General features: G+C 38.9%; 3 protein-coding genes across 3 annotated transcripts; all 3 read right to left on the bottom strand.

Moving 5' to 3' along the window:
• Positions 1-3048: 3048 nt before the first annotated feature.
• Positions 3049-4878, bottom strand: LOC115923782 (E3 ubiquitin-protein ligase TRIM31-like). Its single transcript, XM_030985077.1, has one exon. The coding sequence runs from the start codon at positions 4876-4878 to the stop codon at positions 3049-3051; it is 1830 nt and encodes a 609-aa protein (XP_030840937.1).
• An 8390-nt stretch (positions 4879-13268) lies between these two features.
• Positions 13269-14297, bottom strand: LOC115923778 (E3 ubiquitin-protein ligase TRIM33-like). The gene has a single exon (XM_030985070.1). It carries the CDS (start codon positions 14295-14297, stop codon positions 13269-13271), a length of 1029 nt encoding a protein of 342 aa, XP_030840930.1.
• Positions 14298-19148: 4851 nt separating this feature from the next.
• Positions 19149-22462, bottom strand: LOC115923771. The gene is made up of 5 exons (XM_030985065.1): positions 22423-22462; positions 22069-22230; positions 21203-21293; positions 20810-20931; positions 19149-19864 (listed from the first exon to the last, which is right to left on the bottom strand). The coding sequence occupies exons 1-5, from the start codon at positions 22460-22462 to the stop codon at positions 19149-19151; spliced, it is 1131 nt and encodes a 376-aa protein (XP_030840925.1).
• Positions 22463-23812: the final 1350 nt, after the last annotated feature.

Below are 23812 nucleotides of genomic sequence, written 5' to 3'. Positions count from 1 at the left end.
GAATAATCGGACAAGTAGGCTAATGAAGGTTTGAATACAAACCGACAAAATATAAGAAAGTTATGATTATTTTATTTCAAGTTGTAATCACATTATGTAGCGCCGGACAATTTTTCAATTTCTTTTAACACAAAAATGAGTAAAAACGTAAATTTGACAAAAATTACAAGATTGGGGGTCTACTTTTGTAAAGAAGACCTATACTAACATACTATTCAAAATGTATTTTTAGTCAGAGGCGGTACTCGGATAGGCGCCCATTTTACTTTGAAAAGTGCCCTTTTACTTTTGAGTTAATTCTCCTTTCCATGTATCATAAGTGCCCCTTTTCAGGTGCCAGCAGTACCTCCTTACTACCTCTGATAAGTGCCCTTTTTACTAACAAAGACAAGTGTCCCTTTTGCTTTTTGATAAGTACCTCTTCCCTTTTCGTACATTCTACATGTAGTAAGGAGAAAGGTTCAAAGTCGTGCTGAATTTATAGGTATATAGAAGGAATGACGACTCGATCACAATAGACATTATATCTGCATAACAGTAGTATACTATGTTGTACAAGCTCCCTTTAGCATAACAAAAATGCTGCCCCTTTTATATACACTTAAACGCCAACCCCCCCCCCCCCGCTATTAAATTTGATAACATTACTTTGTAGGGGAGGGGGTTGTCAGGTAATTTGACTTGTGCACCTAGCGAGGAAAATGAGTTTATTATTGACAATAAAAATAAAATCAACCACCAATAATTGATGTCCACTGCATAATACTAACCAAAAGTTAAAATTAAAACAAAATCAGCATTGTATAATTACCTTTGTGTATAGCGATTTCAGTTCACAAAAAATTCAGATTCTTCAAGTTAAGAATCAAATACAGTATATGTACAATTATAATGTCATGATCGTATAGCAACTTTCACAGTTCAAATTCTGTTAGATTAAGTATGAGCAATGGTATGAGTAGAAATCTAAAAAAGGCAAAATAAATACACAACTTGAGGGAGACAAAATAACAGGGATGCATAAAGTTGATGAAGAAAACGTAAAAAAAAGGGAATAAATATAAAACAATAAGAAAAAATGAATGTAAATGGTAAAGCTTTTAAGTCCCCTATTATATAGATAGGTAACTCTAAATGCCATTGCCTTTGCATTAGTTTTGTATGGTAAATGTCCCCAAAATATCTTTTGCTTTTTAAAAGTTTTGATAATAGTGTATTTTTTTTCAAAAACAGGAGGACCCATACGAACATGTTTACAATTTCAAATTTCGGCTTTGACAAAGAACATTGCTGGGTGATGTTTAATTAAACGTTTAGTACAAGGCAAACATAGAGTAGCTGTAAACTAGAATTTAGAATTTTCTAAAATTTATAAAGACCGATTTTTCTAATGTTTCTACATTCATTAAAGTTAGTGAGATTCCTTTCTAATACATACTATTTCATTTGTATGGGTTTACATATTATAGATAACAATATCAAATAACAATATATTAAGGACAACAAATTGGAAAAAATGGATTTTCCTTCATATTTCTGGGTAAAATATAAATACTAGTTTGAATATTCAGACAGTGATCTGAAATGCATTTTCGAAAATGAGGGAAAAACATTCAATTTATTTAACAGCAATATATTATACACAAATTCCATTACCAGAATGATTATCTCCTACTGTAAAATAATCTTTGAGTCCACAATAATAAAGTTGTGTAAATCAGTTTATCAGTCATACATTTAGAACAGCTACTAAAAAGTCACATTCACATGTAGAGTCATCATTAACAACAAAATCTTGTAAAATAAAGGCATCAGAAGTACATTAAAAGAAAGGTTACTTTTTATATTTTAGAAAGGTTCAATCATTCAAATTGATCTACAGTACATGATCTCGGAACATCATTTAAAAAAACATTCAACAATTTTTTTTTCATCTAGTTTAAGATATAACTGATTCTACTGGATGTTAAAGGTGATACACAGTTTTGGGAAATTTGGAATATTGGGTGGATAGTGATTCTTTACAATTTTGATATATTTGGATGTCCCTGTGGATGTATTATATGCACTAGAAAATGTAGCCCCTAAAACACTTCTGCTTTTGAGAAGAATTGAATATAAAAATTTACCGGTGCTCCCGGTAAATTTTGATAAATTTCAAGTTGAGCGCCTACAGCCATACAATGGTAGCTGCGACCATGACAATCTCAGAATATGTAGTTGATATATAATTTCCAAACGGGAATAGCTAATCGGTCGATTTTAGTCAAGAAACATTTTAGTATAGCTTAATCAATATCTTGACCTTGAGAGGGAGCTATACAACATAAATAGTTTATTATTTACAATTTCATAACTTTAGACTCGATTTCAACCGCGACAACGATCATTGAATATAGTAGGATCGCATATGCTTCCAATATGTTCTTTTGAACCAAATTCATGACCCCATACCAAAACTTTATATTACCTTTAAAGGTAAAGACCAGTTTTAGAAACGCCCCCCCCCCCCTCTCAAAAAGAAATGGAAGCTCCTATTACCAATCATGTGAAAGAATAAGTTTTGACTAATACGTGATGATACAAATTTGGCCGGGAAACCGCCTATACTTATTGATATATTTGGTAAATTATCATATCGATCTGGCCTGGATAAATATCGCGAATGCGCTTCAACATTGAACATTTGGGCATATATTTCTGCTTTTTTACAAATTTAGGTTAAAGTATTGCCATCTAAACCTCTGAAGGCAATATTTAAAAAACATTAAATGGATATTTTGCACCCAAAACCCTTGAACAGCAATTTTACTAATACACTTCATGAAGTCACAAAAATACAAGGCATGTTAGAAGCTTTTGAAAAAAGGGGGCAGGGATGGGTCCACTTTCAATGAAATAATATATGTAATTCAGAAATTGTCAGCGTGCCTGTTTTGACCAGGGAAAAGAGGTCCGGTCGCACACATCGCACCCCTCCCGTCTTCATACGGCCCTGAAGACGGTGGTACCATACAATGCAAGAAATGGAGGAGTCAACCGTTATATTCAGTGGAATATATATAGTATATCAGGAGTGCAGAGAGCTATCTCTCCTGATCGGTACTGATGGAGATAGTACCAAAGTAGCTCCGGCTTCTCAATCTTGTAATCAATGACGAGGTTCTGGACATGATTCAGCTCGTTAGTGTACTCATTAATGCTGACCAAACCTACACCGTGCTTCACGATGGCTATCAGGATTGTATTCCATTGAGACACAGCGGCGATTGGAAAAAACCCTACATTTGTTGATTCATATTTTACAACACCTTGTTTGTCAATCAATCGTATTGTATCAGCAGATGCGATGATCAGGTTATCATTATAATTAGTAATTTGTAAAGGAACATACCCATCACATGGTATCACCCTGACCGCCTGCCCCCCTGCTGGTGAGAATACCTGGATCTTCTGGGCTTGCATGTAGCTAACATAGATCTGATCATCATCGTCTACGGTGAGATTAGAAATTCCACCTTCACCGTGACTCAGAGTCTCAAACATTACATTTAACTTTGTGTACTCTAGTGTGTATAGTGTGATATTGTTTGAGCCATCAAGTATAACATAGCGATCATCAGAGAGGAACCCTACTCCAAGAATATTAACATCCTTGAAAACTGTCTGCTGGAACTGACCATCTGCAGAGAAGATCTCCACGCCACCTGTACTACGACCCACTGCCATCCTACTGTCTGGTGTACTAACCATGGAATGTATGTTATCCTTGCGATTAGGCAAAGCGATGTTCTTTGCAATTGCATTTACGATCTTACCGAGAGTTAGCTCGTCCGTTCTAACGTTTCTCTTAAAAGTTATACTTTTACCTTTCTTGCTCGATTGCAACGGCTGCTTGTAGTCAGGATCTTCTTGTTTCAGGGCCTCTTGTAAGTCTTGACACAGAGTGTCGTGTGCAGCCAAAGCATCCATATCTAACGGTACCTTTGTCCTATTGGTTAACACATCAGCTATGGTGGTCAAGTGAGTGATGTGCTCCTGAGCCGATTTCTTCATTTCGTCAAGTTCTTTCTCTACTCCTTCAGTCCTACCCTTCACTTCCAAAATGAGGATTTCTTTCTTTTCTTTCAACTGCCGGACGGATTCTGCATATGCTTTGTTGATATCATCTGTACACTGCTTCTGAACATTACTCACACGCTCCTTCTGATCATCAATGAAATCAACATATTTCTGAAAGCAAGAACGTTTCTTGTCCGCCTTGGATTTGAGGTCCTCGATACTCTTCAGATGACTGCTTTCATAAACAGCTGCCTCGATGACCCGATGTCCATCGTCTTTATGTTCCATGACAACACACCTGAAGCAGGCAAATCTCCTGCAGTCGGAACAGAAGCACTCCTCATCCTTTTTGGGGTGTTTCTTGCATTTACGGTATCTACGTACTGACACCTTCCCTGATTCGATCTCACTCATGGCTAAGACCTCATGACTGATGAAGTCTTGCCACAGAGAGTGTGTGTTGTTGCAAGTGATACAGAGATACTTGCCACAGTCTTGGCAGTAGACAACAGCTTGTGGCTTGTCCTCGGATTTACAAATCGAGCAAAGGTGATATTGATTCTTTACGTCCTCTATGAGAGACTTCAAAGCTAGATTTGTCGGTAATTTGCTGACATCTTGGTTTAGGACCTGGGTTTCAGCTCTGCAGACAGGGCATCGGAGCATCTGGTCGTTACCATGGCATTCCAAGAGGTTGTCCAGACAGGCCTTGCAGTAGTTGTGAGAACAAGACAGGGTCTTGGGATTGGTGAAGGTATTCAGACATACAGGACACTCCAGACTTTGAGCAATGATATTCTTTAATGCCTCAGCCATGATTCGAATTCTACAGGAATACGAAATAAAAGAAAAGGAATGAAACCCATAATGATTAATATAGCTTTGATTAATCTCATGGTATTAACAAAAAGTGTTTATCATTTTCATCTCGTCTTTACCCTGCAGAATATAACGCGTACAAAATAAGATATTCCGTTATACATTGCATCTTGATTAAAAATAAATCATATTATTCATCAACTGAATGTAGTAATAAAAAACCTCTTTCATAATATTGTCGCTCTTCATTCAATGTACATTATAATGGGGGAAAGCGATGATGATAATAATTAATGTAACTGATTTACATAATTATGTTAGTAAGTATGGAAGACCAGTACGTGCGTTGGAAAGACGCCAATGAAAATGGATGAACGTTGGAAGATTACTTTATATTCATTGACTGCTACAAGAAATGAATGCTGCTATGGAAGTCTTTTATCTGCATAAAAACTTCCTTGTTGAACCAATAGAATAGGTGTTGTTACGAATATGCAAATGAGATGATTCGGGATATGCTAATTTCAGATGTTGTTGTTGTTGTTGGGTAATTGTTTATTGGCGTTCATTCAATGTTGAATATATACGCCATAATTATTTTTAATTTTATAAGGAAAATCAGTTATAAATAAGAAAACTGAGGATAAAGATTTGTAATGATATAATTAAAAAGTAACGCAATTTTTTAGGAGTCTCTGGATGGTTTGCAACTTCGTGTTTCTGCTTTTTTTTTTTTTTTTTTTAAAGTTTAATCTGGTCAGCCCGGTTTCGATGGCATGGAAAACTAGCTTTGCCCGATGTGAAACAGACTTCTCGGCTACTCGGCGTGCGTGCGCAGTGATCTTTTAATTTTATAACGCACGGTGCCTAGACCACTCAGAAACACAGAAACACTAGATGTTGCTCGAGTTGAGTATAATAAACCACGAATTCGGATCAAAAAGTAACAAATCGTCTTGATTTTCTTATTGTATTAATTTAATTTTAAGTTGTGGAAGGGGACAACGTGAGTTAATTGCCCCGACCCAACAGTGTTAAATCAAACATACCCAAATCGTTACATTTTCCCCCAGGACAAATAAACACTGAGAAGTTAATATACGTATGAATCAAATATGATAATGCGACCAACGTTACTTCCGGGTTCACGATCACGTACATTAAAGTCTTACGGTCGGGTTTCAAAGATCCGTTTTGTTTTAGGGAGCTCACCCATACGCCATTCTCATATTGGTCTTAGCTCAATCGCTCTTCATTAATCATCTTTGAGTCATCTAGACCACTGAATTCAACAGTATGTAGCGCTAGAGTTCAGTAATGTAGACCCAGTTTAACTATTTCAGTCTAAGGGAAATGATGATTTTTATAAACCAGATAAAAACAAAGCCTCCAAAGTGTCTGGGACTCTGCCTAATATAGGCCTAGTAGTATATTATACAGTGTACGTCAATGCAACACATAAATATAACGAACAATTACCGAATGTCTTTTACTAATGACACAGACATTTTAATTCACTCACCTCTTTTTCCGTAACTACGTATCGGTCTAGGTATTATTATAAATCAGTAAACTAAGCATGACTGCTATTTGCCTCTACAATGGACTGGTGCCCTGATCATAAGCAGTAATATTTACATGTATGTATTCAGTTTGTCAATCTATTTTTAGGTACTGGAAAAACCCGACAACCTTTGACAGACAAGCAGCTTGAGACTTTAATCGTCCAAAAAGTGATCGCCCAATACAAACTTGATCTCGGAGATGGCGCTAAACATACTAAACACATCAGCAGAACCGGAACAGGTTGCATGCAGTGTGTGTGTTGGTGTGAAAGGGGGTGTGGGGTGGGCGGTGGGCTAGAGGGGGAGGGGGTGTCATGAGTTTGTGTGGTGCGAGTTGAGGATGTGCGAGTGTGTGATTGGGTGGGACTATGTAAAATTCATACCATCCTCTATGGTTATTTTTATTATAAACTGTTATGTGAAAGAAAAAATGTACAAACATGTCTAATTTGAGATTTGTCTACGTTCATTGTTAATTAATTGATGTAATTCATGAAGGGTCTTGTATAGAAGATCATGTTTTATATTACTTATTGTGATAATTTCTTGTAATGTGAATCCATGAGGAAGGAAATAAAATATCATTAAAATAAAAAGGGAGAAAATTATCCCCCAAAAAAATATTCATTATCTTTAATAGATCTTTACATTTATTGGATTACTCATCATCTGGTGGATAGAGCTAAGAAGTTTCAGGTTGTCAACGGGCTGTTTTTCCATAATTGTAGGCCTACACGACATAGGGATGAAGGTTCTGCGTAAGATGGAGCTCTAATATATTGAACAAATACTTCAAAACAGTTCAGTTCCATTAAGAGTAACATTTATTTTCTTTCATTCTTTAAACAAAAATGTAAATACACATAATACACAATCCATTTGAAGAAGGGGTTAGGTTTTTACACAATAGAGAAGGCGTAAATAATAAAAACATAACGGGTACGCCCTTTAAAACATTACAAAGCAAAAAAGAATAGTCGAAGAAATTTGAGGAAATGGAAATAAAAGGAAAATACATTTGGAATAAGGAATATGGAGACGTACTGCAATAATTACATACAAGCTAGCCTATAACTGAGCTGTATGTATGACAATAAAATGGCAAGATTGGCGCTTTAATACTGTATGACTATTTTTTTTTAATTTGAATCTGGAAGTTGATATTCGAGCTAGACTTTACCTTTTTGGGGCCCGCCCCCTCCCCTAGATCTGCCACTGGAAGCCTGTGCCTCCATCCTACTCTGAAGCGTTAGATCCAACGTTTGATATTTCACGCAGAGACGTTCGAGGATCGAGAATGTCGTTGAATATTGGTGAGGTGACGGCAGCTCCGTCCTAAGAATCTGTTGTAGGATCGGGAAGCCATTATAGACGGCCTTTCGATTTATCTTCAGCCTAGAGCAACCAATCTTCCTTCAACGCTAACCAAACGATGCTCATAATGATTGATAATACTAGTTGCAATTTACATAGCACCTTGTCCGTTGGAAAGAGAGCGCTCGGATATGCCATTCCACAGTCAGGGAAAACAATTAACAAGTTACAAGTAACAATGGTCACCAGGCAGTGATAATGTGAGTTATATGAATGCATGGTTTGAGAAAAGCTACATGTAGGCCTATGTGCTTATAAACTCTGTTTCAAATGTTCTACGGTTGGTGATGATTCAAACGGCTTTTCGTAAAAGATTACATTTTCCTAATCGGGTCGAGGAATATTAAGTATTTAACCAAATGATCAAGATTCGAACCCACCAACCGCCTGACTGATTTATTAAATACGTATGAGTACCTAACAATAGCATGAATTAATACAATATTCATGATGTGAACAATTATTATTCTGTCGATCCTTGTAAGCAACAGTATCATTCACAAGAGTGTATTTAAAAAAATAGTATGTTTATTGAAGTTCTGTCATAATCAAAATAATTAATATGATTCAATTGATGCAGGAAAAAAATGTTATAATAATAATAATAATATTCAGTTCTTGTATGGCGCATTATACGTTATGAAATAACATCTCTCTGCGCTTCCGAATAGTTTTGGAAATTATTACCTTAGCTTTAGCTCCGGCAGTCTTTATCCGCGCACAGTGCATTTCAAGGAATAATCCTACCAGGTACCCATTCCTCTCACCTGGGTTGAGTGTGGCAAATGTAGATCAATGTCTTGCCAAAGGACATTAGTGCCGCAGCATGACTCGAACCGCGAGTCTTGTGATCGACAGTCCGGTGACGTATCCACTAGACCACACCACCTCTAAAAAAACATTCTTAACTTTATGAAATTTGGAAACAGCTTTCTCAAATGGTATACTCCCTTCTTCAAGGTACTTTACATAAATAGCGGTTCCTTAAATTGTCCACAGTGAGGCTAGGAAATCCACCTTCATCGCAACCAAAACAAAACTTCAAAAACTTGTGAGGGGGTAGTCACTTCTCTCGTTCACTATGCTCTCTCGCACGGGCGTAATGATTGGGGCGGGGGAGAGCTTGGGGGCAGTTGCCCCAGTAATGAAATTCAAACGTGGTTTATTTCTAATTCGATACCAGTGATTTAGAAATAATGCTGGAATGGGCATGGTTTTTCCCTGAGCCTCTTGGGGATCCATCCCTTTCACCCCACCAGGGCCCTAAGGGGGCCCCTGGATGCTCATCTGACCGTAATTAAATGCATACAAAAACCTGAGCTTCCGGGGGCTCTGCCCACTGGACCCTAACAAGGGCCCTAAGGCAGCCCCCTTGATGTTCATCTGATGGTAATTTAATACCTAAAACCCCTTAGATTTTGAGGGCTACGCCCCCTTTATCCCGCTCCAATTAGTGACATGCATGCCAGTGTCACAAATAAGGTATACAAATATGCTCATCATACCGTAATTAAATGCCTAAAACCCCTGAGCTTGATGGGGCTACGCCTCTGGATCCACGCCAATTTACGCTCCACTTGCTTCGCTCGCTTTGCTCTACCTGATCATGAATACTTTAGCTCCCCTCCCCCCCCCCCCCACACTTTGAAAATCGTTACGCGGGGCCTGCATGTGTAAGAGTGGGGGTGATGTGGATTTTTCTCTGCCTCCCCCCCCCCTCCCCCCAACGTTTTTGCTTATTACGCCACAGCTCCCTCGTCCCTCGCATTTCGTCCCCCCCCCCCCGGTCATGAAAAGAAATCGCCGCCCCCGCGTATGGGAAAAGCTTTTTTGTACTGTTTAACTTTCTTGGGAGTTTCGTTTCCGATATAGTAAGGGAGAGATTTTGTAATCCCAAAGGAGAAGGCACTTACGGGAAATTAACATATTATTGATTTTTTTTACATCAAATTCATCTACGTTCTCTATTCTGTTTCTCTTAAATCTTGCTTTGAAAAATATGATTTTTACTATTATAAGGTTGGATTGCCCTTTAATGCGACTCTCTTGCACAAAAGCTCTTTCAACTGTGCGATGTATGAAATTCATGTACAATTCAGACTGAATTCGATGTGAATCAAAATTTATTTGGTAAGCAATATAAAAGTATTAACATTAACTCATGAAAGTTTGGGTGGCTACCGTACAAAAAGGATCTACATGTAGTAAAGAGAAAGATTGAAAGTCGTGCTGGCTTTGAGGAAGAAGGGATCACGTCTCCATCACAATAGACATTATAATTATCTGCATAAGAAACCGGAGTACATTTCATATATAACAGTGGTATACTACGTTGGACAAGCTCCCTCTAGAGTACCCATTTAATACATACTTGCACGTCCACCCCCGCCCCCCGCTATTAAATTTGATAAAATTACTTTTAGGGGGTGTTCGCCAGGTAATTTGACTTGTGCTTCCCCTCCCCTGCAAATCCTTTCGTAGACACATATTTCATATTTTGTTTTGTAAATACATGTCTTAAATACATATATTTTTACTTTATAAAACGTCGTATAAATAACTATATTTGTTATTCGATCCAATTCAATCTATCATTGCTATTAAAGAATAACATACATACGTGTTCATGAAAAAATACAATGTTACACAAAAATAATAGAGTACATGTATATACATTTGAACAAATATATCAAAGTTGCTTGGTAGGTAGTAGCTATCAGTAAACTTTATAAGTGACCGAGCTTTAAAAAAGATATAATTCAGTTTCAGTTTAGTTTAGTTTCTTTTATTTCACATGAGAAAGATACAATACATTAACAAAACATAGCATATTTACAAAATTGATATTCGTGAACAATAAAGACATCTACACAGCATAAGTTTGTATGGCATTTACACTAAATAATTTCGAAATTACATGTGAAAAAAAGGAACTCGATAAAAAGCATATAGCTTGTAGAATTTAAGTTCCTCAAAATAATTTTGTCATTCATAGTAAGGTAGAAGTATAATAATTAAAAAGCAAAGTATACAGACAAAAACAATGAAATGATATGGATGTTGGATGTAAGAAAGAAGAAAAATAGGTAGAGAAGGTAAAGAATGGGAATCAGAAGAAGAATGAGAAGTGAGAAAAGGAAGTTTCAGAATAGAATGTTCAAGGTCGGGAAAAAATAATATAGTTGTGCATTACACGTACGAATTCAATAATAACAATTTGATATGTTTTTTAAAGCTGCCACAATTCTTAAGCTGTTTGAGATTCGGAGCAATGGTGGTCCAGAAGTTTGGTCCTGTGTATGAATTAGATTTTTGGGCGAAAACTGTCCTGGGCCCCGTCTTACAAAGAGTTACGATTGATCCAAAACAATCGCAAGTCCTCCAATCAATCGCAAGTTTGGAGTCTCCTATCTCTTATGTACATAGTTGTGATTGATATCGACTCTTTATAAAAGACAGGGCCCTGGTAAGTGGAAGATGATAGTTTGCACGTGTTGCTTGTCGTGTTTGGTATGTGTGTGTATAGCGTCATTTTTTGTAAACAGTTCAAATATGGCTGATGGGATTTACATCACAGTTCATGACATAATATAACATGAACTTTTTACTGACAAAAACAAAAGTAAACTGCTATTTCTCCCCCTTCCTTGCCAGACGGAAAGTAAACAAAGAAAACAGACAACAACATATCAAAGTCTTTCAGATGAAAACATCAACCCTTATTTTTGACATTTGCTTTTACAGTACTTTTGCAACGTATATCATACAATCAATATGTCGGCTTTAAAAACAAACCTCTTTAAACACAACTAGATAAATTGTTAGAAGTAGAAATTAAAATAAAAAAGTGGCTTTCCTCACATGATTCTTGGTAAAATATAGAAACTAGTTCGAATAATCGGACAGTGATCTGAAATTCAATGTAGAAAATGAAGGACAAATATTCAATGTATTTAACAGCAATATATACAATTTCCATTACTAGGATGATTACCTCCTACTGTGAAATAATCTTTTAGTCCACAATAATGAAATTGTGTCTACATCATTTATATATTTACAACAGCTACCAAAAATGTCACATTCATATGTAGAGTCATCAACAACAACAAAATCTTGAAAGATAAACACATTAGAAGGATATTAAAAGAAAGGTTACTTTTTGTATTTAAGAAAGGTTCATTCATTCAAATTGATCTATACACATGATCTAGGAATATCATTTCTAAAACATTTATCAAAACTCCATTTCATCTAGTTCAAGATATAACTGATTCCACTGGATGTTATATATCCTTACTTTATGAAGTCACAAAAAAACTGGCCTGTTTTTCTGGCCTGGCTCGAACATACCAGCAGAAAAGGGCTTCCCTTTTCAATACAGAGAGCATTGTCTTGAAAGTTGTATTGCTGTGTCTTTGAGAACAGGGGCGCCGTTATTATATTTGAAATGGTGATAGGGACCGCCAGGGTGTTGCCCTAAATTAATCGACAAAAAAGGGGGGCTGCGGGGAGTGGTCTATTAAAAAACAAAATATTATGTGAAATAAAAAGGTTCGGTCGCAGCCCCCCACCCCACCCGTCTTTATTCGGGCTTGAAGTTAGCAGTGTCATACAATGCAAGTAAGGAGTCATCATCTGTTAAATTCAGTCGAATATATAGAGTCTATCAGGAGTGCAGAGAGCGATCTCTCCTGATCGGTACTGCTGGAGAAGGTACCACTGTCTCTCGGGCTTCTCAATCTTGTAATCAATGATCAGGTTCTGGACATGCTTCAGCTCGTTAGTGTACTCATCAATGCTGACCAAACCTACATTGTGCTTCACGGTGGCTATCAGGATTGTATTTCCTTGAGACACAACAGCACGTAGATCACCACCTAATTTCGCTAATTCATATTTAACAACACCTTGTTTGTCAATCAATCGTATTGTGTTACCAGATGCAGTGATCAGGTAATCATTATAACTAGTAATTTGCACAACTTCATACCCATTACATGGTATCTCCCTGATCGCCCTTCCCCCTGCTGGTGAGAATACCTGGATCTTCTGTGCTTTCCTGTAGCTAACATAGATCTGATCATCTCCGTCTACAGTAAGGCTAGGAAATCCACCTTCATCGCAACCCAGAGTCTCAAACCTAACATTCAACTTTGCGTACGCTAGTGTGTATGGCGTGATATAATTGTTTGAGTCATCAAGTATAACAAACCGTTCATCAGAGAGGAATCCTACTCCAAGAATCCCCACGTGTTTGAAAACTTTCTGCTGGTGCTGACCATCAGCAGAGAAGATCTCTATGCCACCTGTCCAACACCCCACAGCCATCCTACCGTCTGGTGTACTTATCATGGCACTCGTGCTATTCTTAGTAGGCAAAGCGATGTTCTTTGCAACTGCACTTACGATCTTACCAAGACCTTGCTCGTCCATTTTAGCGTTTCTCTAAAAAGTGAAACTTTTTACTTTCTTACTCGATTGCATCGGCTGCTTGTAATCAGGATCTTCTTGTTTCAAGGCCTCTTGTAGGTCTTGACATAGAGTGTCGTGTGCAGCCAAAGAATCCATATCTAACGGTATCTTTGTTATATTGGTTACCACGTTAGCTATGGTGGTCAAGTGAGTGATGTGCTCCTGGGCCGATTTCTTCATTTCGTCCAGTTCTTTCTCTACTCCTTTGGTCCTACCCTTGACTTCACCAATGAGGATTTCTTTCTTTTCTGTCAACTGCCGGACTGATTCTTCATATGCTTTGTTGATATCATCTGTACGCTGCTTCTGAACATTGATCACACGCTTCTTCTGGTCATCAATGAAATCGACGTATTTCTGGAAGCAAGAGCGTTTCTTATCCGCCTTGGATTTGAGGTCCTCGATACTCTTCATATGGCTGCGTTCATAAACAGCTGCCTCGGTGACCCGGTGTCCTTCGTCTTTATGTTCCATGACAACACACCTGAAACAGGCAAATCTCCTGCAGTCGGAACAGAAGCACTCCTCATCCTCTTTGGGGTGATTCCTGCATTTACGGTATCTACGTACTGACACCTTCCCTGATACGATCTCACTCATGGCTAAGACCTCATGACTGATGAAGTTTTGCCACAGAGAGTGTGCGTTGAGGCAAGTGATACATAGATACATACCACAGTCTTGACAGTAGACAACAGCTTGGGGTTTGTCCTCGGATTTACAATTCGTGCAATAATGATGTTGATTCTTCACATCCTCTATGAGAGACTTCAAAGCTAGATTTGTCGGTAATTTGCTGACATCTTGGTTTGGCACATTGGTTTCAGCTCTGCAGACCGGGCATCGGAGCATCTGATCGTTACCATGGCATTCCAAGACGTTGTCCAGACAGACCTTGCAGTAGGTGTGAGAACAAGACAGGATCTTGGGATTGGTGAAGGTATTCAGACATACAGGACACTCCAGACTCTGACCAATGACGTTCTTTAATGCATCAGCCATGATTCGAATTCTACAGGAATTAATACGAGATAAAAGAAAAGGAAACAACACAGTAGTTAATGTAGGTTTAATTCATCTGTCGGTATTAAAGAGGGGGCGAAATGCGAGGGACGAGGGAGCAGTGGCGTATTGAGCAAAAACATTGGCGGGGGGTGGGGGAAAAGAAAAAATCCGCATCACCCCCCACTTTTACATGTTTACATGCAGGCCTCGCGGAACGTTTATCAAAGTGGAGGGGAGGGGCTAACATATTTACGATCAGATAGAGCAAAGCGAGCGAAGCAAGTGAAGCGTAAATTGGCGGGGATCAAGGGGTGGAGCCCCATGGAGCTGATGGGTTTTGGGCATTTAATTACGGTTAGATTAGCATAACTTTGATACCATATTTGTGACACTGGCATGCAGGTGACTAATTGGAGTGAGGTCCAGGGGGCGGAGCCCCCAGAAGCTCAGGGGTTTTGAGGCATTTAATTACGGTCAGATGAGCAACCATGGGCCGGCCTTAGGGCCCTTGGTGGATCCAGGGGGCAGAGTACACGGAAGCCCAGGAAAAAACATGCCATTTCAGCAACATTTCTAAATCACTGGTATCGAATTAGAAATAAACCACGTTTGATTTGTATTGGGGGGGGGGGCCGCCCCCCCCCCCACTCAGTGTTATTTAGGGTACGCATATGCGTGTTCCAAGCGACCCCCCCCCCCCTTTCAGAAAAAGTCCGGTGTGTAAAGTCAATACGGGTCGAACTTTTTCTTTTGTTATACGAGCCTTTTTCAGCACCCCCCCCCCCCCCCTTTCAGCAAAAGTCCGGTGTGTAAAGTCAATACGGGTCGACCTTTTTCTTTTGTTACGAAAAGGACATTTTGGTAACACGCATGGGGTCCATCCGTTCTCGGAGTGGGGGGGGGGGGGGAACTGCCCCCAAGCCTCCCCCATCAGTACGCCAGTGCGAGGGAGCATAGTGAACGAGAGGGGTGAAGGTGACGGAAGTGATTTCCCTCTCACAGGTTTTCGAAGTTTTGTTGTATTAAAAAATTACATTCCTTAGCAAAACTATAGTATAAAAACGAGCAATTTACTTTTTTTCACTGTCAGACGCTATTGGGTGACTGACTGTCCCTTTTTCCTCTTTGGTAATAACATACATACAATGAGCTGTAGAGGGTACATGAGCATTTGTCTACATCAATAACCCACTTCTTGTGATGGCCAAAATTAAACTGATTGAATCTTTGCACAGCATAAAACGTATGACCATTCGGTACAATGGTCTGAAAATCAAGACTATTACTTTTTGGCTCTATAGCTCCTAAGTCGATTTTACAACCAATAGTCGTTATTTTCCCACTTGAAGACATTTTCAAGCCCCAACTTTTTTAGGGAAGTTCTAAATTAGTATTATCTTTCAAATATCGTTGGAATTTAACCTTTTCATTTGTTTGGCCTGCAAATGGGACATAGTACCTTTAAAGCTTAGACATCAGAAAAAATGTTGGTAATAAAATGTAAGCGGAAATCCCTGGAAATCCAACATTTCCTCTGGATTTATAAAAAATAAATCCCCCAAAATGAGTTTTGGCGCACTTTGGTTCCTCCCTGGCCCACTGTGCGTCGTCGCCCCCACAAATACAAAAAAACTAAGAAAATGCTAAAAAATTATCAATAAATTATTGCATTTTCCCCCGGTCCCCAACAGGATAAATTCCTCTGTAGGGCCATGCATTATGGTTCAAGGTGATTTTCTTCCCTTATCTCGTTCAACCTTTTTTATAACGTCATTCTTCGAAACTCCACCACATCTATTATATCCTCTAATCTATCTCTCAAGCTCTCCTTTTTCTCCTTCTCTGACTTCAGCTTGTCCTCGGGGGTAATTTTCCGGGAAGTGATTGTCTAGAGGGTATTTGTCCTGATACGCACTTCAAGTACACCACCACATTTCAACATCCAAAACAACTTTAGCTTACCTTTACTATCCGAACCACAGATGAAAAGGTTCTACACCGGTATTTCAGTGTTCAAGAGTTTGTTTATTGTCTTCCCCAAAACTGAGACCCAGGGATAGTGCCGTATTTAAACAATTAAGATGAAAAGAACTCGTGGTTAACATTGAGCATATCGTTCGACCTTATCCGGTATAGAAGTTCACAAGCTCAACCAGGCGGGTTTAACTGGTATGATATCAAGAAATCTGTCCTCCTTGCATGCTCGAGACGTAATCTTTACGAATATGAGCATTTAAGACCTAGTACACAATGGAGGAATGAAGGTGGTGGAAGTAAGGTTCATAGTCTGAAGTCTGAGTGTCCGAATCTTTGATGATACCAAACTACTGTTGATTAGTAAGTCAACAACGGCGGATCAAGCAATTGTAGCTTTTGAATTTTAACGAGTGTGTGCGAGTACTTGAACTCTTAATGTAAATATTCTGTAAAAGTCAACTTTTTATTCCACTTAACATATTATAAAAGCCTATGTAATTAACAAAAGTTAGTTGTGTACGTGTGTACTACATGGGGGTGACAAAATAACATGACAATTTGCTAAACTATTGCTAGCCTGAAGCAAAGTTCAATAAACTAACAAAACCACATAAAGTCAGATGATACACTGTCTTGCTCTTTGTTCATGCCATATTTTTGAGAGCCAGAAGGGCATTACTTCGATGTAAAATGATATGAGTTAACGACCTTCTGGCTTCAACAGAAGATTTATTGATCGCTTTTTGTTTTTTGTTTTTATTTCACATTGTCAGCTTTGACATACATGTAGAAAGTACGTTAGAAACGAAAGTTCGAATATGTTGTGTCTTATCTTGTGCTTCAATGAGAAACTAAAAATCAGCAAAACATTATTCTGAATGCCTAACTTTTCAACCAAGGAAAGGATTGAGATACATATTAGTTTGACAAGTTATTGTTTGTGAGGAAAACATCTGATGCCTCAAATCTCAAATTACATTCTTATTAGTGAAAAAACATTCCAACTAGTACACCAGTCATGAACTTTACACGACTGTTCATAATCTTATAATCATTATTGAAACAGGGACAAGTGTAAAGATTGGACGTAGGTTTTACCAAAAGAGTAGGCCAACTATTTTAACCAATTTTGTTTCGGTATATTTCTTACACAATACCATGTACACAGATCATTAATATTAATAAATAATCACAACAGTAATCGCGTAGCATATGACTGTCGAGTGAGTTTCCAGTTACTATTTATTGGTTTATAATTATCAGCAGAATAACGTACATTAATTAGAACATTGAAGGTCAATGTGCGTAAAGTACCAAATGCAAATAAATTATTTCATTAAACAGTTTTATATTAACTTTAATTAAGTATTATGATGTTTGAATTATTGACATAAGTTATGTTAGCGATAATCTGCAGAGGAATATGGATAGTGGTAAATTAACAGGGATGGTATTTTAGATATACGGAAGGCCTTTGATTCCGTTGACCATTGCCAGATGCACGAGAGGTTATACACAGATGGTGTACTTGGTAACACACTATCGTGGTTTGAATCGTACTTAAAAGGTCGTTATCAGTGCGTGCACACAGTGCAAAGGGCAACATTTGAATTACAGGTCTACAGTCAGGAGTACCTCAAGGTTCGATACTCGGACCCCTATTGTTCACCCACTTTATGCATGATCTGCCCGATAGCGTTGAACATATTAAGGTGACGTTGTATGCCGATGATACGGCGATTGTGTCCAGAGCCCAAAGGACATAGAGAGTACATTGAATAGTGATCTAGACAGGGTTAAATCAAATTCTTACTTCTAGGGAAACCCAAAAGACTACGACATATTGAGGCACCAATCGACATAAAGAAAGATGGTCTGCAAATTAGACATGTAGAAAATTGTGAAATATCTTGGGATGTGGTTGGACCAGCACCTTATTCTGGAATGAACACATTAAGCATACTTCCAATAAAATTGCTTCAAGGTTGGCACTATTGAGACGTGTCGGAAAATATATAACGATAGACAGTGCCAAGTTATTAGCAAAAGTCTCACCTTCCTAGTATTACCATGTTTGACTGTTGTTGCACCTCATGGTCAAATTGTAATCAATGTCTTCGGGATACACTGATTGAGATGCATAAACATATGGCTAGGAAAGTTCTCCAAATCAATTTTCCTACCCCAGGTTCAAAGATTTTCTCAAAACTCAAGTGGATAAACATGGAAAAACATTGGCAATTCCAGAAATGTAAACTTATGTTCGATATTATGAACGGTAATTGCCCCTCATATCTTCAAGATAATGTAACAGTCTGCAACAACACATCGTTATAGAAATAGAATATCTTATACTCGTGGATTAGTCATCCCAAAAGTTAAAACTAAAAATGGAAGAAGGGCCTTTTCTCTTAAAGGTGCAATTATCTGGAACAATTATCTACTTAGTTGAGTACGAAATGCCCAAACGAAGCAGAAGTTGCACAAGTTATTTGAGAAAAATGTAAGCAATCCCAAAACATATAGTGAAAGCAAATATGGAGTCTGTCACAAACTTGAATATATAGTGCTTACCAATTACAGATTACTGTGTCTCTCACAATTATCCTACAAGTTACAAATTATGTATACTTATGATTCGACACACTGTTACTACGATAAAAGGAATTATTTTCAAAATTTGTTTATGTTTGATTTTTTCTTGATTTTGTTTTACTTACTGAGTTTACATTTATTGAACTACTGATGGGCTACCCCGTTGAAATAAAACGAAATGAATCAAATAATAAATACAATTATGAATTTGTGCCAAGTAGAATGGATGATAAATCGTGTTGCTCTCTTTAAAACAATGTTGCGTAATATGAATGTTCAAATGGTAGTTTGAAATCCTGCAACTGCAAACTCGTATGAGGGTGCCGCTATTGATTCTCTAGCATTAATCGATGTTTCTGAACCTCTAGGGTCATTGTATGAAACGTCAAACGTAGGCGCCAATGCATGAATGTAGGATGGGGGTGCAGCCTCCTTTTTCACGTCATGGTCATCGCTATGGATCGACGGCGACTGCGTTGTCTCGAACTCTCTACGCGGATGATCGTCCACTGCATGAATGTAGGATGGGGGAGGAGCCTCCGAAATCACATCATCACTATAGGTCGACGGCGACTGCGTTGTCCCGAACTCTCTGCGCGGATAATCGTCCGTTTCTGATGACGTCGAACCTCTTCGAAATATGGTCTGGGCTAGGGGAGCTCGATTGGTTGGTTCAGGAGCAGTAGGTTGGCTAGAGCAGGGAGAGGATGTTCGCGTCGTCCGCCTCTGGTACCATTTGCGGATAGTTTCAATACATATTGAGCATGGTTTCAACACTACGCGTATGCAGCCTACGCAGGAGTTTTTAGGGCTTTTCATGCAGTCCTTCATGATCGGGTATAGGCAGCTTTCCCGCCTGCCTTGGAAGAAAACTATCAAAAGGAGTATGGCTGCCACGATGAACCATATGAGGATTTTGTTTACATCGCTGATACCCGAGGAGTCGCCCTTTCGGCCATGAAGGGCAGTCCAGTATCTCCCTCCAGATCCGTCTAAGAGTTAATTTAAAACAGAATACATGGATTTGTAGCAAAATAAACCTAGACAGAGGGACGACGCATGATCCGACACAATATCCTGCACAATAAATTCTCAATTTCAACCCCGAACCAAACACTATAACTAACCCTAACCTTATCCCTGTTTATTTGATAAGATAAATCAGTGTGCATTTCGTTGCCTGAGCATAATATGTCGGAGCACCAGGCATAGAGGTAGAGATGAAGTGAAAGCGGGCCAAACTGGAGTGAGAGAGGGGGCAGAGAGAGAGAGAGAGAAAGAGAGGCGGAAAGGCAGAGAGAGAGAGAGACAGAGAGAGATAGAGAGAGAGAGAGAGAGGGGGAAAAAAGAGAGGCGAAAGGGGACACAGAAAGGAGAGAGGGAGAGAGAGAGAGAGAGAGGCAGAGCGAGAGAGGCAGAGCGAGAGAGAGAGAGAGGCGAAAAGGGGACACAGAAAGGAGAGATATAGAGGGAGAGAGATAGAGAGAGACAGAGAGGAAGATAGGCAGAGAGGGAGGCAGAGAGGAGAGAGATAGAGACAGAGAGGAGAGAGAGAGAAAGAGAGAGAAGAGGGAACAGATGAAGATAGGGAGTAATGGAAAGGTGGGTTATAATGATGTAAATTTTCCATCTTAATGGGATTTTTTCCTTCTTTTTATGCCCGATGTCGTCAAAAATAAATTAATTCGTACTCCTTATAGATGCTACTTTGCAACCAATTCGAGTAGGAGATTATGATACTTCGTTTTCCTTACCTTTTCCTTATAGGATATTTTGTGTTGGTTATGATGTTTTGTATTTCTTATTCTGAACGACAACGATAATTTATCAAGATACATATATCTGAACGTCAAAGGTTGCGGTTCACTTTACAGATGCCCACAGGAAATAGTAATAATATAAAAATAATAATGATTTTGGCCAAATGTGATACTAACCTTGAGTTTTCTTGCATATAAAGTTGTTCTGTTCTTGTTCACAATTTGAATCAGACCATGCTCCGTTTTTATCCAGTTCAAGAGTGTAACATCGTAACTCATTTATCGTCGGGTATCTGAAACTATACAAGTATAATAATAATAATAATGATGATAAACAAAATAAAGATAATGATAATGATAAAAAAGACCTTGTGCCAGATTAGCCCTGTGCTAAACAAAATTATCCAATAAATTCTACTACTACTAATAAAGATAACAAAGATAATAATAATCTTAATAATATTACCTTGATACTACTATTACTACTACTACTACTACTACTACTACTACTACTACTACTACTACTACTACTTAAACCGCTACTGTTTAAACCTATAAACCACAACTTACTTGTTGTAATGAAGAGAACTGGAACCATCAAGCCAACGCCTGCTGGAGTTCATTCCTATCCATGCTAAAGATGTCTCATTTCCAAAAGATTCTGAACAAAAGATAAACAATAATAATAATTATTATAATAGTGGACTGATGTTTGGCATATTGCCTCTCCTGGTGCTCAATTATAATTACCCCGGCTTTAGCAATGAACTAGACACGTCTCATCCACATCCACACCTCCATTAAAACAGCTCAGTAACACCAGAGATACATGTACATTGCTAGTATAGGGTATTTATATTTCTCTCTTAAAGAGTGTATTAAGTTTTGTCGGGTATTGTATGCTCCTGTTTTTCCTTCTCCTCCCCTCCTCCTCCTCCTCCACCACCACCACCTCCTCCTCCTCCCCTCCAGCTCCTCCTCCTCCTCAACCTCCACCTCCTTCTCCTCCACCTTCTCCTCCTCCCCTCAACCTCCTCCTCAACCTCCACCTCCTCCTCCTTCTACTACTACTACAACTACTACTACTACTGCTGCTGCTGCTGCTGCTGCTACTACTACTACTGCTACTACTACTACTACTGCTACTATACTACTACTACTACTGCTGCTGCTGCTACTACTAGTACTACTACTACTACTACAACTACTACTACTACTACTACTACTACTACTACTGCTACTACTACAACTACTACTACTACTACTACTACTACTACTGCTGCTGCTGCTACTACTACTGCTGCTACTACTACTACAACTACTACTACTACTACTACTACTACTACTACTACTACCCCGTGACTATTACTGGCTGCTAACTTACTGGTAATACATCATTCGTGCTATACCAGCAGAACAGTTGAATATTATCTCACCTAGAAGGAAGTCATTCTCTTCTCGATCAACTATGGATGTCAGGAACCCTCCATCATACCCGCATCGTGATGCTGCTTGTTGCCATGGTACTGGTTCGTGGTAGAGTTTGTAGCAGAAACCACGTCTGCTAACCCAACCGCCGGGACAGAACACTTTTGAATCTGTTTAGAAAGAAGGAACTAAAAACTACTCCTGCTACTGATAATAATAATGATCAAGATCACCATCATTATCATCATCATCATCATCATAAATGATAATAATATTGGTTGGTTTCATTCAACGACTTTACAAGCTAGGGTCCCCCTCAGAAATTTTCAGATGTTCAAACGTTCTTCTACAATTTTAACTACATGATGATGATGATGATGAACAGCATTTGTATGACGTCATTATGATGTGATTAATCGATCCTCGATGCTTCTCCCCCATGATATTGTGTTCTTTAAAAAAAAAAGTAGTCGAGTTATACCCAAATCGCATACCAAAGTAGACGAACTGCAAAGAGTATTCCGATCCAGTCATGTCTCCATCATTGATAAACTCCACATAGAGAGTGGGTCCACTGCTGGTTATTGTAGTCGGGTTAATTAGTTCTCCGCCACTGCATAATGCAACAATAGATCTGGCAGCGGAATCGGAACCTAGAGTAGAAAACAAGATAGGGATGGGGAGAGATGGTAGGGAGAGAGAGAGAGAGAGAAGTCAAGGTGTTTTTAAATTATTTATGTTCCTAATTTCAAGACCAAGTACACTTTTGGTTAACCCCCAACAAAACTTTTCTTCAAAATTCTTTAATCTTAGCTATTTGATAAGTAGTAAGTAAGCAAGTTATTAGTATCAATACTCTGCTGTGAAGTTATATATTCTTCTCATATCAAACAAACGAGAGGTGAAAAATGCTAACGATATCAACTTGTACCAGACACGTGTAAAACCTCTATACAGTGCGTCCCAGAAAAAACGAAACCGAGAATCTTTGTTCATGGCTGATCGTCAACGAAACGGAGTTAAGTCTTTTGTCAACTCTGTTTGTTGCTACGCCAGGCAGCCAGTGAAAACGAACTCGTTTATTATGGAAATGCAAGTACTACTTTAAACAAACAGAACTTTGTTATTCCTGGCTCGATTTTCCTGATTGAGGTGTCATATGAAAGGGAACTTTCTAGAAATGTGATTTTCTCCTTGAAATTCAGATACCGCCCGCCAAATAACTTGTTGGTTTCCTCTTTTCAAATTGTTTTTAATCACTCATGCGTGAAATGTGCATCATATGAGTTACATCAAATGAAAGAGGAGGATCTAAGCTTTACAAATACTTGTCATTTATTAATTATAAATGTGATTAAGTAATGATAAATCATCGATAATTTTTGGTTTCGTTTTTTCTTGGACGCAGGCGCGGATCCAGGATTTCTTAGGGGAGGGGGCCCAACTTTTTTTTTTTTTTGCTCCCGAAAATTTGAAAATCGCGCCGGCCGAAAAGTCGCTCAGTGGGGGGGGGGGGGGGGGGGGGGGGGGGGGGGGGGGGGGGGGGGGGGGGGGGGGGGGGGGGGGGGGGGGGGGGGGGGGGGGGGGGGGGGGGGGGGGGGGGTACAGAGCACAATTTTTTTTTTTTTTTTTTTTTTTTTTTTTTTTTGCTCCCGAAAATTTGAAAATCGCGCCGGCCGAAAAGTCGCTCAGTGGGGGGGGGGGGGGGTGGGGGGGGGGGGGGGGGGGGGGGGGGGGGGGGGGGGGGGGGGG

This window comes from Strongylocentrotus purpuratus, unplaced genomic scaffold (assembly GCF_000002235.5).
Source record: "Strongylocentrotus purpuratus isolate Spur 01 unplaced genomic scaffold, Spur_5.0 spur5_contig_835, whole genome shotgun sequence".
Classification (NCBI taxonomy): Eukaryota; Metazoa; Echinodermata; class Echinoidea; order Camarodonta; family Strongylocentrotidae; genus Strongylocentrotus; species Strongylocentrotus purpuratus.
The sequence above is the reverse complement of the archived record's forward strand: the minus strand, read 5'-3'. Positions and strand labels throughout refer to the sequence as shown.

What these genes read in the sequence shown, in the direction of transcription:
- LOC115923782 (XM_030985077.1), bottom strand. Translation starts at nt 4,878, where the DNA reads ATGGCTGAGGCATTAAAGAATATCATTGCTCAAAGTCTGGAGTGTCCT.
- LOC115923778 (XM_030985070.1), bottom strand. Translation starts at nt 14,297, where the DNA reads ATGGCTGATGCATTAAAGAACGTCATTGGTCAGAGTCTGGAGTGTCCT.
- LOC115923771 (XM_030985065.1), bottom strand. Translation starts at nt 22,462, where the DNA reads ATGACGTCATACAAATGCTGTTCATCATCATCATCATCAT. An exon ending in TTCATCATCATCATCATCAT is followed by an intron (nt 22,231 to 22,422) that starts GTAGTTAAAATT and finishes CTTTCTAAACAG; the next exon opens with ATTCAAAAGTGTTCTGTCCC. An exon ending in AGAGAATGACTTCCTTCTAG is followed by an intron (nt 21,294 to 22,068) that starts GTGAGATAATAT and finishes TCTTTTGTTCAG; the next exon opens with AATCTTTTGGAAATGAGACA.